Source organism: Microtus ochrogaster, chromosome 2 (genome assembly GCF_000317375.1).
Source record: "Microtus ochrogaster isolate Prairie Vole_2 chromosome 2, MicOch1.0, whole genome shotgun sequence".
Taxonomy (NCBI): Eukaryota; Metazoa; Chordata; class Mammalia; order Rodentia; family Cricetidae; genus Microtus; species Microtus ochrogaster.
The window spans coordinates 97,885,712-97,901,397 of NC_022010.1; the positions used below are offsets into that span (position 1 = coordinate 97,885,712).

General features: G+C 47.2%; 1 protein-coding gene across 1 annotated transcript in view; it reads left to right on the plus strand.

Moving 5' to 3' along the window:
• The window catches only part of Hunk (hormonally up-regulated Neu-associated kinase), a 108,569-nt gene extending 103,646 nt beyond the window's left edge, over positions 1-4,923 (plus strand). Inside the window, exon 12 of the mRNA XM_005345342.2 lies at positions 1,585-4,923. Within this exon, the coding sequence (XP_005345399.1) occupies positions 1,585-2,243 (659 nt within the window). The 3' untranslated portion in view covers positions 2,244-4,923. The remainder of the gene's footprint in view (positions 1-1,584) is intronic.
• Positions 4,924-15,686: the final 10,763 nt, after the last annotated feature.

Below are 15,686 nucleotides of genomic sequence, written 5' to 3' on the forward strand. Positions count from 1 at the left end.
GTTAGTTGTAATTGCCACTGATTGCTGGACCTACTAAGTAAGATTAATGTGTTCTGATTCAGAATCCAGTCTATTGTTGATAACTGATACAGGTGAGCCTCCTTCCAGGATGTCACAGGTTTGAGACACATAGGAGAAACACCCCTGGGGAGGGAGACACGGAAGCTAGGGGTGTCCTAACGTGGAATCTTCAGGCGGGACTGCTCCCATATTATAGGCTGGTTACAGTGGTTTTATTATTTATTTATAGAGGCTCACATAGGGCTGTGGCCATCTGAGGTTAACTCAGGCTTGTTGCTTTGCTTAGCGTGACTCCGGGTTTCAGGCCATAGGGTTAAGGCGGCTAATATCCCATCATTGCCCAGAGCAGCCTGTCTTGGTACACAAACACAGCAGACCTCACGGAGGAAGCAATGCTCACGAGCCAGTCGGAGCACTGACAGTATTAGCCATTAAAGAAATCTTACTTCATTCTGCTGTCGCATCTCAGGCATGTGCTGCCCGAGGAGATTTATTTCTGCGTCTGAGCATTTATTTATGTGAGCAGGGGGAGATTCTCAGTGGCCTCAACTGCTCCTGAAATCACCCCCACTGGGCAGCAGCTTGTTCCTGCAGCTGGCCGGTGATGAAGCCCATAAAATGTTATGCACTGAGAAGAGCCTGAGACAGGGCTTATTCTGCATGAACTTGGCTGTATTCCCTCACCTGTCAAGCCTCTTGGGGTTTTCCATCTCTTTCCTGGTAGAGTTCACAAACCTGGATTCTGGTCTCTGCCAACTCAAAAGGTCTGGGCATTGGCTGGTTCCTTTGCTACGTATTGCTACATATTTCTGTTTGACGGTGAGGAGGCTGCATTGTGTTCAAAGCCACTAGGGAGGCTTGGAAGAGGAGAGACATCCACAGCCTAGACGAACCCGGAAACCCTCGCACTAAGGGGTTAAGGCAGTCTTCAAAGGCTATTTATGTTCCTAGAGTGGCCAAGTTCATGGCCAAGTGGAGACTGCCAGAGTGCAGGGAAGAGACAAGAAGGGTGGACAAGTGTGTAATGGCAACATTATTTCTGTAGGCTACAACAGCTGTGTATACCTTGCTGAACTGTAGACAAAAATAACCCACGTTGATGAACTTTCTGTTACATATCTCTTTTTTTAACCATGATAAACTTAACAAGAAAGTTGGGGGACACAAGTCCTTCCAGGGTCAACAGTCAAGGAGCCAGATGTGTGGGTGTTCAGTATGTCAGGCTCTGCATACCTCCAAGCTTTAATGGGTGTTCTGTTGAGCAGGTAAACCTCTTGTTCAAAGGACTCTTGGTAGCGTCAGGAATTTTTAGTTATCAAGGGGCAGTAGATGTTAGACTTGGCTTCGGGGCTAGCCTCTGTACTCCTATACTCCAGAAGGACTTCTGGGGCTCCTGCTGGGATGTCAGGAGCTTTGGTTGATGCTTCCTCTAACTATCCCAGGTCCCTGGTTTCCTGCCTTGTACCAGGTTGCTATCTCAGTTAAGCTGGGGACAATACAGGCAAAATGGCCGTGTAAGTCTTTTCTGAAACGATTTTTATGGTCTTGTTTTCTGATTTGCAGATTCCTTCGGTTGCCGCAATCTTTTCCGCAAAACCTCTGATTCCAATTGTGTGGCTTCTTCTTCCATGGAATTCATCCCTGTCCCGCCTCCCAGGACACCCAGGATTGTAAAGAAACTAGAGCCACACCAGTCAGGGCCAGGAAGTGCCAGCGTCCTCCCCAAGGAAGAGCCACTGCTGCTGGATATGGTGCACTCCTTTGAGTCTGTGGACCGCGAGGACCACATAGAACTGGTGTCCCCTTCCCACCATTATAGGATCCTGAACTCACCTGTGAGCTTGGCTCGTAGGAATTCTAGTGACAGGACACTCTCACCAGGGCTACTGTCTGGAAGCACGTCACCTCTCCAAACTCCACTGCATTCCACGCTGGTCTCTTTTGGGCATGAAGAGAAGAACAGCTCCCCGAAAGAGGAGGGCGTGTGTTCCCCTCCTCCAGTTCCCAGCAATGGCCTCACACAGCCTCTGGGAAGCCCTAACTGTGTGAAAAGCAGGGGAAGATTCCCCATGATGGGTATTGGACAGATGCTGAGGAAGCGGCACCAGAGTCTGCAACCTTCTTCAGAGAGGTCCCTGGAGGCCAGCATGTCCCCCCTGCAGCCCACAGCCCCCTCCAGCCTCTCCTTTGACATGGCTGATGGTGTCAAGGGCCAGTGTTAACACGGGATGACAAGATTCGTGGTCTTTGATGAGAATAGCAATGGAACAGAGCTCCACACATACATCAGGGCATGAGCCGTCAACCTCTCAAGAGCATCCTTCATCCCTGCCTCACAATGTCCCAAGCTCGGACCAGTTATAATCCACAGACTCAAAGCCTGCACACCCAGCCCAGCCTCACTTAGGGATCATCTGAGATGCTGAAAATCAGGAGGGCCATCTGTAGGGGCCGTCCATTCCAGTCTGAGACCCTCTTTCCTACAACCCTTCATCCAGCCCTCTGCAGTATCCCCCAGCTGGGTTCAGAGCTGAAAGCCACACCTCCATCGCTGGACCACTCTCAGGTCCAGGTCGGTAGGAGGCCTTCCTTCCCTCTGCTACATGTGTGCCTCTCACAGACTGCTCTGTCCAGTGACCAGTCACGGACTCATAGGGACCATACCACTCCAAGGATGTCTACCCAGCCTAGGGATGCCACAGAGGGAAGCAACCCTTCTTCCCCGAACAGTGAGTCCCTGCGGGAGGGCAGGAGTGTTGAGTCACACTGCCGGACCCCAGGAACCCCAGAGGAAGATGGGATAGAGCCTCAGACAAAGATGGAACCCAACAGTGAGATCCCACATGGACCACGAAGACTAAAAAAAACCCTACAATGTTTTCTCTAATTTGTCTTTTCTTTCTTTTTCCTTTTTTTTTTTTTTGATTGAAACTTGCTGAGGATTGAAAGAACTTGTCCAAAGAAATCTTTCTTTATATGATGCTATTAAATTGAAGTAACTTTTTTTGGGGGGGAGGGGGAGTCAGGGTCTCCATTAAGTAGCCCAGGCTGACTTTAAAGTCTTCATCCTCCTGCCTCAGCTTTCAAAGTGCTGGAATGGCAAGTGTATACCCCTGTGTCTGTCTCAAAATAGCAATTTAAAAAAAAAAAAACCCTCAATGACCAGATGGGAAGTGCTTCTCCCAAATTCATGTTTTCCTGAGGGATGCAGCTTCACTCAGGTGGCCAAAAAGCTGACCCGGGTAGTGATGGCAGTAACGTTAGACCATGGTGGCCTGCATGAGGGACAGCAGCCTGGCTAACCTGTGTTTGTACTGTGGCAGCAGCTCCGGGTGGTTCCGGAGAAAGAGAAGGGGTTCTCGAGGCAGAAGGCGGCACGCACTGTGCAGTGCTATCTCTCGGCTGCAGCTGGAGCTTAGCTATGCTGGGGGCTGGGAGCAGGCTCGCCCACTGGGAGCGCATTCACGGATAGTTTGTCCCCAAGGAAAGCAGGGTCCCCGAAACAGGCTCTCGGTCCATCTTGTCTTCTGCACCTTTCCCCTCCAGGATTGAACCAAAGATGCGTTTCTGGTTTCGTGGCTGTGACACCCTTGTGTCTCTTGTGGAATCTGGTGTTGTCGAATCCTGTCCAGCGGGCACTTGATGGGGGACTGTCTCATGTGGATCCTGGTCCTTAGCGGGGAACTGCTCAGTCATGGGCAGCTTTGTAAGGAGGAGAAGGACCGGCACAAGTCCGGTTACAGTCGGTTTAGGAGATGAGTTATGGAATAGCCCAGAATCTTCGATCTTTGTCTATTTCAGATGTGATCAGAGACCACAGCTGTAGGCATGTCGGGTTCGTCATCTCAGTCCACTGATTGTAAAGTGGGCTAATTTCTTTAACGTCACAAAGCCAGTCTTGGCCATGGAAGGATGAGACACAGCATCACCGTCTCTCATTTGCCAGTGGTGGCTTCCCTTGGCCTCCCTCAGCTCTGACAGGGCAAGAAGAACACACACATTTGGCTGACCCTGGAAGCAAGGTGCTCTAGTCCTTGCTGAACTTGGCAAGACCTGGGCTGCTTAATCCCAGGGAGGGGCTCCCCCACTCCCTAGGGACCATTAAGAAGGCCAGTTTCCTCCCAGCAGCCAGTGCTTCCAGAGCTTAATGTTGAAACAGAACTCCGAAAGCAGAGGGAAGAGAAGACTCATCTGCAGATGCTGAATTGGCGTCGTGTGCTTGAGTTTGACGGGTGAAGAATCCTTTCTGAAGCATCTAACTGCCAACTGTAACCGCCTGGCTCTGCCAGTTGGCAGGATGTGTACCTGTGTGCCGTGCCCCCCTTTTCTGTAGCCCCTTATGTCTCTTTCTGGCTGTTTGCTTTCCTCACACGTGTGCATTTGTGTGTGCCTGTGTTGGTGTTAGCTCATGGAGAAAGTGTTTCCCATTCTGTGAATGCGTCAAGAAAGGTGTCAGATGCACAACTAGCTGCCTGCGTTGCCAGGGGTAACAGACTCGGAACTCAGGTGTGTGGTGAGCCCAGTGGTAGATCGCGGAGGGGAAACTAGCTGTGTTTTTTGGTGTGTCTACACCTGACAGACAAATCTATGAAGCCAAGTGAAAGAAGAATGTTGAGTTCTTTGTTGTTCTATTATATTTATATGGAAAACTTGACTATCCTTTTGTTAAGTACAGAATGTGTTGTCTGTTTGACCCATGACTGTCCTTCATGAGTCTTTGCCTGTGATTTCAGTCAGCCTGTGGCTACTGATGGGAATGACCGAACTGTCACTGTGTGAAGTCCAGGAGGAAGAGTCCATCTTAGCTGTACGGTTTGGCCATGAGTAAGGACTGTATTTATGTCACCATTATTGACTATATGTACTTTTATAATGGCTGTGAAATACACTTTTTCCTCACTATGGCTGCTTCTTTATTTACTCCTCTTAAAACATTGAGTGTGTGGTACAGAATATCACCATTCACTTAAAGCTCTTGGTACAGATCTGAGCGGGAATGGAGGGGGGGGGACTCGGGGGCACTTTCTGTTCTGGTAGCCCCTGGTTAATTTCACATACAGTGAGTGTTTACAAAAGTTGAGATGGCCGATGGACTGATTGACAGCTCAAGATGACACAGTGTATTTTTCACATCGATGGGTCAGGGTTTCCCAGGGAGAATCACAGAAGGACGGCCGTGAGTCTTGCTTCTGGCCTTTGTCCTTCTTTCCGGTCCTGGGTCAGGGAAAGAGGTGGGTATGTGATGGGGTTAGGTGGACATTTGCTGTACGGATTGTCCTAGTCACGACACCATTCGGAACTGTTCGCAGGACATTTTCGGTAGGTGCCACCGTCCTTAAATCATTGTGTCCCTTTCCCACAGGGACTACAGCTCAGCAGGTCGCATGGCTACAAAGCAGGCAGGGGCTCCAGTTGCTACCCCACAGGCTCGCTCTGAAGTTAGAGATAAATGGGCAGGTGTGTGGTTTTGATGTTTTATTGTAAGAATCACAGCATTTCAGAGCTGGAAGGAACCCAAGATTCTCTAGTGCAGCCTTAGCCTCCTCCTTCCTCTCTTCCCCTTCCTTTCCCCCTCCTCCTATTCTTTCTCTTTCTTCCACTGCTTCTTTTTCTTGTCTTCATCTTCAAGGTCATCCAGACTTGCCGCCATGAAGTCATAATCCTCCTGCCTCAGCCTTCGGAGAACACATAGATGCACTGCCACCATACCCAGCTATCACGGTCCTGCCTTGGCCTTCCGAGGGCTGAGATTACAGACGTGCACCATGGTGCACAGATGTGCATCACAGTGCACAGATGTGCACCACCACACGCGGTGACCCCAGGCTTTTTTTAAGATGATATCCCAGAGTTCCCAGGTGAACTGGCGGCCATGTGCTGAGAGGGAACTTGAGGGCAAATCAAGCTGTCCCTGCAGCAGGCATTTCTGAGGTTCCCAGGAGGCACTGTCTGGGCATTCTTAAGTCGCCCTCAGAACAGCGTATAGCTGAGGAACAGCAGATTGTTAGGCCTCAGACCTTACTACACTCGGACCTTACTACACTCCACTGATTGCTGATGCTCAACAGGCAGACCCCTTTTTTGGACTCTTGTTTTCTTCTGAGTCTGTTGTAAGAGAAGCCCTTGTAATCTCTGGGGGTTTGTGGGGCTAAACCAATCGAACATTTACACAGGGACGTATCCCAAAGTGAGACAAATTTGGAAAGAATGCAAGACTGACTCTTTCTTCGAGCAGGGTCTAGAAAGCCTCTTGTTTCCCCTGTTTGTTGTCTGTGTGCCACGGACACACTGAGAATAATTCAGAGCAGTGCTGGGAGTGGGTTCCACTTGATGTCATCACTTTTCCCTGGAAGAAGTGTGTTTCCTGAGTGGCAAGTGAATGTATTATCTGTGGCAGCCCTTTGCTCAAGGAGCTTCTCAGACATCTGGTTCCAAATGCAAATGGGGTGGGGTGGGGGTATGTATTTGTACTTCTTTGCTACAGACATGTTTGCACAGCACTCTCTTCTAGGATTCGGTATTTGTGGGCACACAGGAGCGGTGGGGGAGGGTGGCCAGGAAGTGTGACTCTGCCACTCACCTTCCGCAGATGCCTGCATCCGAGAAGTCACACACCCAATGAGCTCTCTGGGGGAATCCCGTCTGGGAGTGTAGACCAGCTAGATATGGAGCAAACTGGGACCAACTGGAGTCAATCAGCTTATGATGAAAGGGGGCCCAGGGCAGAGAGAACTCCACCAGGAACCAGATTTACTGGTGAAGATGTAAGTGGTGCTGGCTTCCAGGCTGGAACCATGTGCCTCCCCTACTTAGAAGATGGCCTATGTTGTAAGCAAAGGCCTTAACTTCTGTTCAAGTCTGTAACTTATATTTAAGCTTCATGCAATAAAAAAGTTCAATTTTTTCGAGATATCTCACCACAGACAGCTGATAAGGGGCAGACAGCAGCCTTGTGTTGGGAGCAATCTTCTCATCCTGAATTGGAGAGAGGTTCACCTGGGTCCTCCCCTCTAGCAGCCCGTGTGCGGGATCCTTTGGACTTTGCCTGCCTAACAGCACATCCCAGATCCTAATGGTCTCCTCAGCAAAGATGTGTGAAACTCAAAGACCGCCACAGAAGAGAGTAAACTATTTTAAGAGCCAGAGGTTGGGGAGGACCCAAGATGGGCACAGACCAGCATCTTCTCAGAATGACTGGACCACTTACTAGGGTTACAAACAGGACCGTGGGTGACTCATACCACCCAAAAGTCCCTGGAGTGACTTTGGACAGCCATCCTACCCCAGTTGTTTACGTCTCTAGCGCAGTGATTGGGGCCTTGGGGAGAGGATTTGCAAAAGCCTTGGGAGTCTCATGACCTCTCTTCTCCTCCTGGAGGGAATGTTCAGCTGCGTATCTCATGAGGGTCCTAGGCAGAGCATCACAGCCAGTCTGCTTCAAGATGGCAGTAGTCATGTCCATCCTGGAAGAAACAGCTATCTCATTTTCCCCTGGCTGATTTTGGTGGTATATGCCTGCAGTCCCAACACTGGAGAGATTAAAGCAGGGAAGATTGCACGGAGGCCAGCCTGGGCTACAGAGTGAGAGGCTCTATCAATAAATGTTGCTGAAATCGGACAAGCCTCATTCCACTGTTATGCAGTAATGGCAGCTATTGGCAATCAAAGTATAATCTTCTCTTTGTGTCAGTATGTGCAAGAGCTCATGCGGGTACATGGAGCCAGAGGGCATCCTTGTCTGTCACTCTTTAGTTGCGCTCCACCTGTATTTTGAGATGAGATTGCTAATGGACCTTTCCCAGTAGCGAGGCTGGCTGACCTGAGAGCCCCACAGTGTGTGTGTGTGTGTGTGTGTGTGTGTGTGTGTGTCCCTGTCTGGGCGTGCCCAGCACTGGGATTGCAACCATCACATCCAGGTTTTTGTTTGCTTTTTTTGTTGCTGTTGTTTTCAGCATGGGTTCTGGGGGATGGAGCTGAGGTCTTCACGCATACCAGGCAAGCAATCTAGCAAATGAGCTGTTGGCCCAGCCCAACGGTTATTTTTGCTAAAGAAAGGGACCACATTGGTAAATTCTAATCTCATTTGTGAAGAGCACGTTAGGGTGTTTTGTGTCCTCTTCAAATTCGTGCTGAAGCCCTCAGTACCTCAGAATGTGACACCTTTAGAAACAAATTAAAATGAGGCCATTGGGGTGAGACCTGATCACCTCCCAGGAGGGACAGCAGACAGGAAAGATCCTGTGAGGACAGGGGAGAACGCAGCTGTCTGCAGCAGGAGGCTGGCCTCAAAGCACCTCAGATCCAGACTGGGGGACAGTAGATGGCTGTTGTGGAAGCCACCTAGTCCAGAGTGAGCTTTTGTTTGTTGGCTTGTTTTATTTTTTAAGGGGTGCCCTACAGACTAACATGGAGAGCCATAGAGTAATGTTTAAATAATAATATTCTACAAATCTTGTGACTTTTGTCCCGTCTGCTGTGCTCATTTACACTTTCCCTTGCTGTGAAATGACTTCCAGAAAATTCCCTGGTTTGAGAATAAAACTTCTACCTCTTCCATGTGTTCCCAGTGTGCTCAGCTAAATTTAAAAAAGAAAAAAAAAATCCCCTCTTAAACAGAGATCTGCCAACTTTTTCAATAAAGGACCACCACATTTTCATTTCAGAGGATTATCTTTCTTTGTTCTGGTTTGGCTTTTAAACAACAATAACAACAGCAGCAACAAACTAACAGAAATGTCCTTTTAATTGGTCCCTTTTCACAAGGATCTGAGATATTAAATCTATTTTATCTGGTGAATATACAAAGCCAGACCACAGTTGACTTTCAGCCCTCGGGACATAGTTGGCTGAGCCTTGATTTTGTCTCCACTGTCAAGTGTCATGTTTTCTTTTTTTCTTTCTTTTTTTTTCTTTTGTTTATTTTTTCAAGACAGGGTTTCTCTGCATCTTTGGAGCCTGTCCTGGAACTAAGTTTTTGTAGACCAGGCTGGTCTCAAACTCACAGAGATCCCCCTGCCTCTGCCTCCTGAGTGCTGGGATTAAAGGCGTGCGCCACCATTGCCCAGCAGACTTGGTACCTTTTTTCAGTGAGGCATTCTCATCTTGCCTCCTCTGCACCTGGCAAGATGTCATATTTTCTGTGTCATAGATATGTTCAAGGTCCAGAGAAAGAAGGTAGGAGAAAGGAAAGAAAGGAGGGAGGGAGGGAGAAAAAAAGGGAGATAGCAGACAGACAGAGAGACGGAGACAGATAGACAGACACACACAGAGCGTTCCCGTCGTCATGCTTGGACTTTGTGTATTCTCAGAAGGGTCAGTGCATGCTAACTTATAGTGTTTGGAAGGTGATTTAACCTGATGGGAAGCAGAGGTCAGGAGAGACTCTGACTTTTCAGACTCTATCGTTCTTTGTTTTGCTTTGGGGATTAGTCTACGTTCCATGACTCTAACCAAGTGTCTAAGGCTGTATAACTTTATTTAAAAAGTTTATTTAACTCAGGGTTCTGGTCCCAAAGTGAGACGACCTTCCTGGCGGCTGCAGAACATTACCTGCTGAGAGATGTGGAACAGATGTGTGTGTCCATGCTCGGGCCTCTCTTTCCTACAGAGCCACTAGTGCTCAGTAGTGGAATTCCATCTTCATGACCTCATGGAGTTGCACGGGCTCCCCAGAGTGCCTCCTCTAAACACAGAGGTGTATAAACATTTCCATACTCGTAACACCTCACAATGGGGATCAAATTTCAATGCGTGAATCCTTTAGGGGCACACATCCAAGCCACACGCAAACCACAGCGGATGTCCAGGGTCCTTTGCCATCACGAATGCAGCAATGCTTGGGTCCAGTCATGCTGCTGATGCCAGCCTGCTGATGCCAGCCTTTGAGTAACCCACACTGGGATCCTTTCCTGTCTCCGCTGTGAAGAGGGGAACATTGCCCCCGTCATCAAGCTCCTTCCACTTCAAGCCATTTCCCATTTCTCTTTTGCGAATGGGGGCGCTTACTCAAGATCTAAATGGAGGACCGATGTGAAGCTGTCTGACACTCCTAGACTAGTCACGGCCATTGTTCCAACTGGATGACGTGGGGCCACGGGCCGGATAAGTATCCCTGCCTCTGAAAGACAAATTGTGTCTGAGTCAGAGCTCCAAATAGCCCATTCAAGTGTCCTTCCCACCCACGGCCACTTCAATTACATGAGCCATTCTCTCTCTCAGATTGGCCATCTCGGAGATTCACAGCGACCTTGGAATTGACCTGTCTCTGGGCTCCAGTCCTTGGAGTGTGAAGCGACACCAGGAAACACAGATTCTCAGGATGAGCACAGGGCAGCTGCTTGAAGTGTAGTTCTTATAAGTCATGGCTGATTTCTCAGCAGACTTTAACGTTTCCTGTATTCAGATTTTTAAAAATCCGAGTGAATGTTCTCAGTCCAACTCTCCTTGTCCCATCTGCTTTAAACACTTCAGCAAAGCACGGCTGGAAGCTGAAGTCATGAACTTCTCTTTAAGGCCAGGATGGAGAAATGATGCCTTGAAGAACACGTGGTGGGGAGTGGGTAGCACCATCTGTCTCAAGCAGTTCTCAAACCACTACCTTAGAAAAGGAGTCCAGAGGTAATAGATAACCCAAGGGGAGTGTCTTCTTTAGGAGGCCTTGGCTTCTGGCATTAAACTCACTCCCTTTTGCAAAACTTTAGCCTTCATGGAAAGTGGACATAAACTTTAGCCTTCATGGAAGGTGGACATGAGGATGAGTATGTTAAGAGATTGGAATCTGGGGTGGGTTTAAAGGAAAAGGGTTTGTGTGGGTTGGATTTACCCTGCCATCCTCTTGGCAAGTTAGCACTGCAGCCCTGATATACTGAATGGCAGTCATTAAATTTACGAAGAGCTTGGGATAACCCCTCACTTTTTCTTGTACCTATGTGTGGGGTCCAAACACGCAATTATAGGTAGGTAGGAGGGTGGATGGATGATGCACTACTTACCTTTCTCATCACCATAACCAAACACCTGACCCAGAAAGGATTTCTAAAGACTGGATAAAGTTTCTGTTCAGTTGTCTTCATGACAGAGAGCGAGTATCATGGGGCAGTGTTGATGGAGGTTTCTGTCCCGACAAGTCCCTCAGCTATTCAGTCCCAAGGAAACACACAGAGGCCTACTTAATTTTCATCTGGTTGGCCTGTTAGCTCAGGCTTCTTATTAGATAATTCTTACATCTTAAATTAGCCCATAATTCTTGTCTGTGTTAGCCATGTGACTTGGTACTTTTTTTTTTATTTTTGGTTTTTCGAGACATGGTTTCTCTGTGGCTTTGGAGCCTGTCCTGGAACTAGCTCTGTAGACCAGGCTGGTCTCAAAATCACAGAGATCTGCCTGCCTCTGCCTCCAGAGTGCTGGGATTAAAGGTGTGCACCACCATTGCCCGGCAGACTTGGTACCTTTTTTCAGTGAGGCATTCTCATCTTGCCTCCTCTGTGCCTGAGTGACAACTGTAGACTGAGCCTTTCCTCTTCCCAGCATTCTTGTAGTCTGGTCACCCTGCCTATACTTCCTGCCTGGCTACTGGCCAATCAGCATTTTATTAAACCAATACAAGTGACAAATCTTTACAGGATACAAGGCCATTGTTCCACAGTACCCCCCTCCCTTTTTTTTTTTGCAAAACAAGAACTCTGAATCTGATCTCCTTTGTTTTTTTCTTGACCATTATCTATAACAACTTGTAACCAATACTCTAAACAAAGAAAAATATCCATAATCCATTGTTTTGGGAAGGTGGGTGTAGTTTCTATGCTAATTCCTGCTGATTGGGGATGCTGATAATCTTATTGGGACCTAATGAAAATTTAGAATTATGGTCAAGTTTTGATTGGAATATTTTTGTGAGGCTTGATTATCTCAGCCAACAGTCTTGAAGCTGTTCTGGTTGTAGAACTCAAAGAAAACTGCAACAAATGTACTCTGAAATGTTGGATCATCTGGGTCATCCGTTCCCACTGGAGATTTTCCAAGGGGTCTTTTTCAACCAAACTTTATTTTTCTTAACCAAGAATGAACCCACAGATTCTCATTTCCTGTGGAAACAAAAGCAAAACCTCTTCTCCAAAGTTACATATCTTTTGAATTAAATTTTGAATCAAGGCATTTTCGAAATTATATGTTGGATTTATCCAGCAGCATTTGTAATCAAATATCAAGGCTAATGAATGGATGACTGGCTGAATGGGTGTGAATGCATTAGAGGTAGGACCCCTAGAGGGGTGATTAAGATGACCTCCTTAGGATAGACCCTCATCTGGTCTCACCATCGTCCTAGTAAGAAGAAGAAACATGAGCAGTCAGACACCAGGAATTCAAGGACAAAGCATGAAGGCAGCCATTTTACTGCTCAGAAGAAACCCATCCAGCAATACTTTTCTCTTGAACCTCAGTCTCCAGAACTCTAGGATGTAGGCTTGTAACAGGTCTTTCTTTGGACTACTAGCTCCCAAATAATGACATGGAGACTTCTTATTAAGTATGAAAGTTCAGTCTTAGCTTAGGCTTATTCTCAGCTAGCTCTTAAAACTCAAATTAATCCATTTATAAAACTCTACATTCCACCATGTAGCTCATTACCTCTCCTCTATATTGTACATCCATCATCCTCTGCATCTTGATGGTGAATCCCCGCCCCAGATTTTCCCCAGAGTTTAAACCTCTCCCTGGAAGTCCCACCTATCCTTCCTGCCTAGCTATTGACTGTTTGGCTTTTTATTAAACCCATCAGAAGGTGCCTTAGGCAGGTGAAGAAGGACAGAGACACATCTTTACACAGTGTGATCAAATATCCTGCAACATAGGCAAACATCCAGTGTGGGGTTTTATCATGCCTGCTCTATTCTGGTCAATCATTCACAAATACCAGAAACAGGGCAGCAAAGCTCACCCTAGAAAAGCAGCCAGATGATTCAAAGCTGCTGTAGCAAGGTAGGTGAACACTAGACTTTATTTGTACTTGACAGATTCACAGACAGGCAGAGGGTAGGGAGGCTAATGAGAGGAAAAAGGAAGGTTGTGGGTGCTCACCGGTTGGCAGTTTTTGGCATGAGGAATGTGGAGGTAGACTATCTAGATGGGCTGGCTAGTTTTATGTCAGATTGACCCAAGCTAGAGTTATCCGAAGAAAAGAAACCTCAGTTGAGAAAATTCTCCCGTAAGATCCAGCTATAAGGCATTTTCTGGATTAGTGATTGTTTTAGGAGGGCCCAGCCTATTATGGGTGTTGTCATCCCTGGGTTGGTGGTCCTGGGTTCTAAAGAAAGCAGGCTGAATAAACCACGAAGAGCAAGCCAGTGAGAAGCACCCCTCCATGGCCTCTGCATCAGCTCCTACCTCCAGGTTCCTGCCCTGCTTGAGTTCCTATCATGGCTTTCTTCAGTGATGGACTACAATGTAGAAATGGAAGTCCATCAAACCCTTTCCCCCCCATCTTGCTTTTTAGTTATGGTGATTCAACACCCTAACTAAGACACTAATGAATGGATGATGTCTAAGACATTAGATGTAGGACATCTTTTGTGTCTGGTTTAAGGAGCTTATCTGGCTTCTTTCTGATTGGTTTGGAGTTGGAAGCAAAGCCCAAGTCGTTGAACTAACCGTGGCCATCTGGGACCATTGCTATAGAAGTGTAGCTTCATGGACTATTTACCTTTGAAGTGGGGGGTCTGAATTCTATTGTCATCTATAATCTAACCATTTCCTCATTTTATAATCAGTCTGCCATGGGTTGTCAGATGCTTCCTCACCCATGTTTCTCTGGCTGTATTTATTTCCTAGGTCTGTAATATAAAATTACCATGAACTTTATGGCTCAAAATAGAACCATGTTCATGTACAAATCTACAAAGGATGAAACTGGGGTTCTAACAAGGCCATGCTGCGAGCCTCTGGGTCAGGGTTCTCCCCTTCTCTTCCTGCTTCAGGTTATTAGTGGTAACCTTGGCTTTGTTTGGTCCATCCTCCACCTCTGACTTCACATGACATCTTTCTATGTGTTTGAGTCTTCACACAACTGTCTTGTGAGTATATCGATAACTATATTTGAGGTTTGCCGGGGACCAGCGGGGGTCCTGTTGCAGATCCCTCACCTGAGAGTGTCTGTTTTCGCCACTGTCAGAGGAGTTACAGGGGTCTCTCAAGAAGGCCGTAAATGACACATCCCTCCCAGCACACTTCTCAGGCTGCGTGTGGTGGACAGAGCCAATCCATGCATGCTCTTCCTACAGCACAGTTCAGCTTCCTCCCTTGAGAAGCTCTCCCTTCCCACTTTCTCTACTGTAGCCTTGGTAAGTCACTAAGTCTAGCACTCTCAGAGTACAAATGGACAGGATAGAGCCCATGTCCTAGAGAGGGAGTATTTACATACCTCATGTGGCGGTCTCCTGTAAGGAAGACGGGTCTCCTTTCCCTCACAATGTTATTTGCATAATCCATACCCGCATGGAATCACGGGTATTTATTTTATTATTTGGGTTATAACCTAATGCTGCATTATCTATTGTTGCTCAGCTGGTTCTCCTGTTGGCTTCTGGACTCCTTTCTGGCCAACTCTGGGGCTCTTTACCATGCTTCCTTCCCATTGCTTTTTGAGCCCTTCCTTGCCTTCTGGCTCTACCACTGCACCAGGATCATCTAGAATGTTCCTTGCCCCAAACCTAGAATCAGGTAAGTTCTCCAACTTAGTTCCTTATGCTCTTTGACTGTTAGCAATGGTGGCAAATCCAATTCTTTTTTTTTTTTGAGTGTATTTAAAAACCAGATTAACAGTCGAAAGTTCTTTAGACCCATGTGTGCTGAAGCAGATCAGTAATCAAGCACATGACACAGCCTCTTCTGTCAAAAATTTCTTTAAAGAAAGTAAGCTGCCAGCCAAAAGGAAAACCTGGCCAGCATTTACCTACCACCTTAGTGTCTGTGTGTAAAAGAACCTGGTCAGCTCAGCCTTTCCTTAGTGAACAATGCCATCGACAGTAAGGGACCAAGTTAGTGTCCTCTCGCCTTTCAGTTTTAAATGGGTTTTCCCCCTAAGTCTTGGGATAGAATTGAAGTCTTGCTTCAGGATTATAATAGAAACGCCCATGTTCCACGATCAGTTACTATTTTTCTCAAAAACATGTGTTCTCCCCCCACCCCGCCTCTCAAACTTCCCTTGAAAAATCAGAGCAAATGCCAAGACTTCATAGTTTAAGTTCATGATTCAAAGTCCTTGGCAAAATTTCACAGACGTTCCCCGGGCGGACAAAGTTTCCTTCCATCTGAACAGAACACGTCGGCCACTGTGCTCACAGCGCATGGTCTGGCACAATGACTTTGTCACCGCTTGTCAGTGACAAAGCAGGCCCTTTGTGATCCACGGCTGACTTCTGTCTTTGCCATCTGCTCTTGGCCTTGTCTCCAAATGTTCCCTGCCACACTGCAAGTGCCCCACTTGTCTAGTGTTCTACTTTGTGTGAAGTTCGGGACTCTCTGATCCTGACTCTTTATCATTTTCATTAAGCGTGAAACTACGTGCTGTTCCAGCCTCCAGCACACATTCCTCTATAATTGACTTTTCCATTTCCATAAGTCTCAAGGACACCTTTTTGGACACATCAAAATCCACCTCGACCGATGGA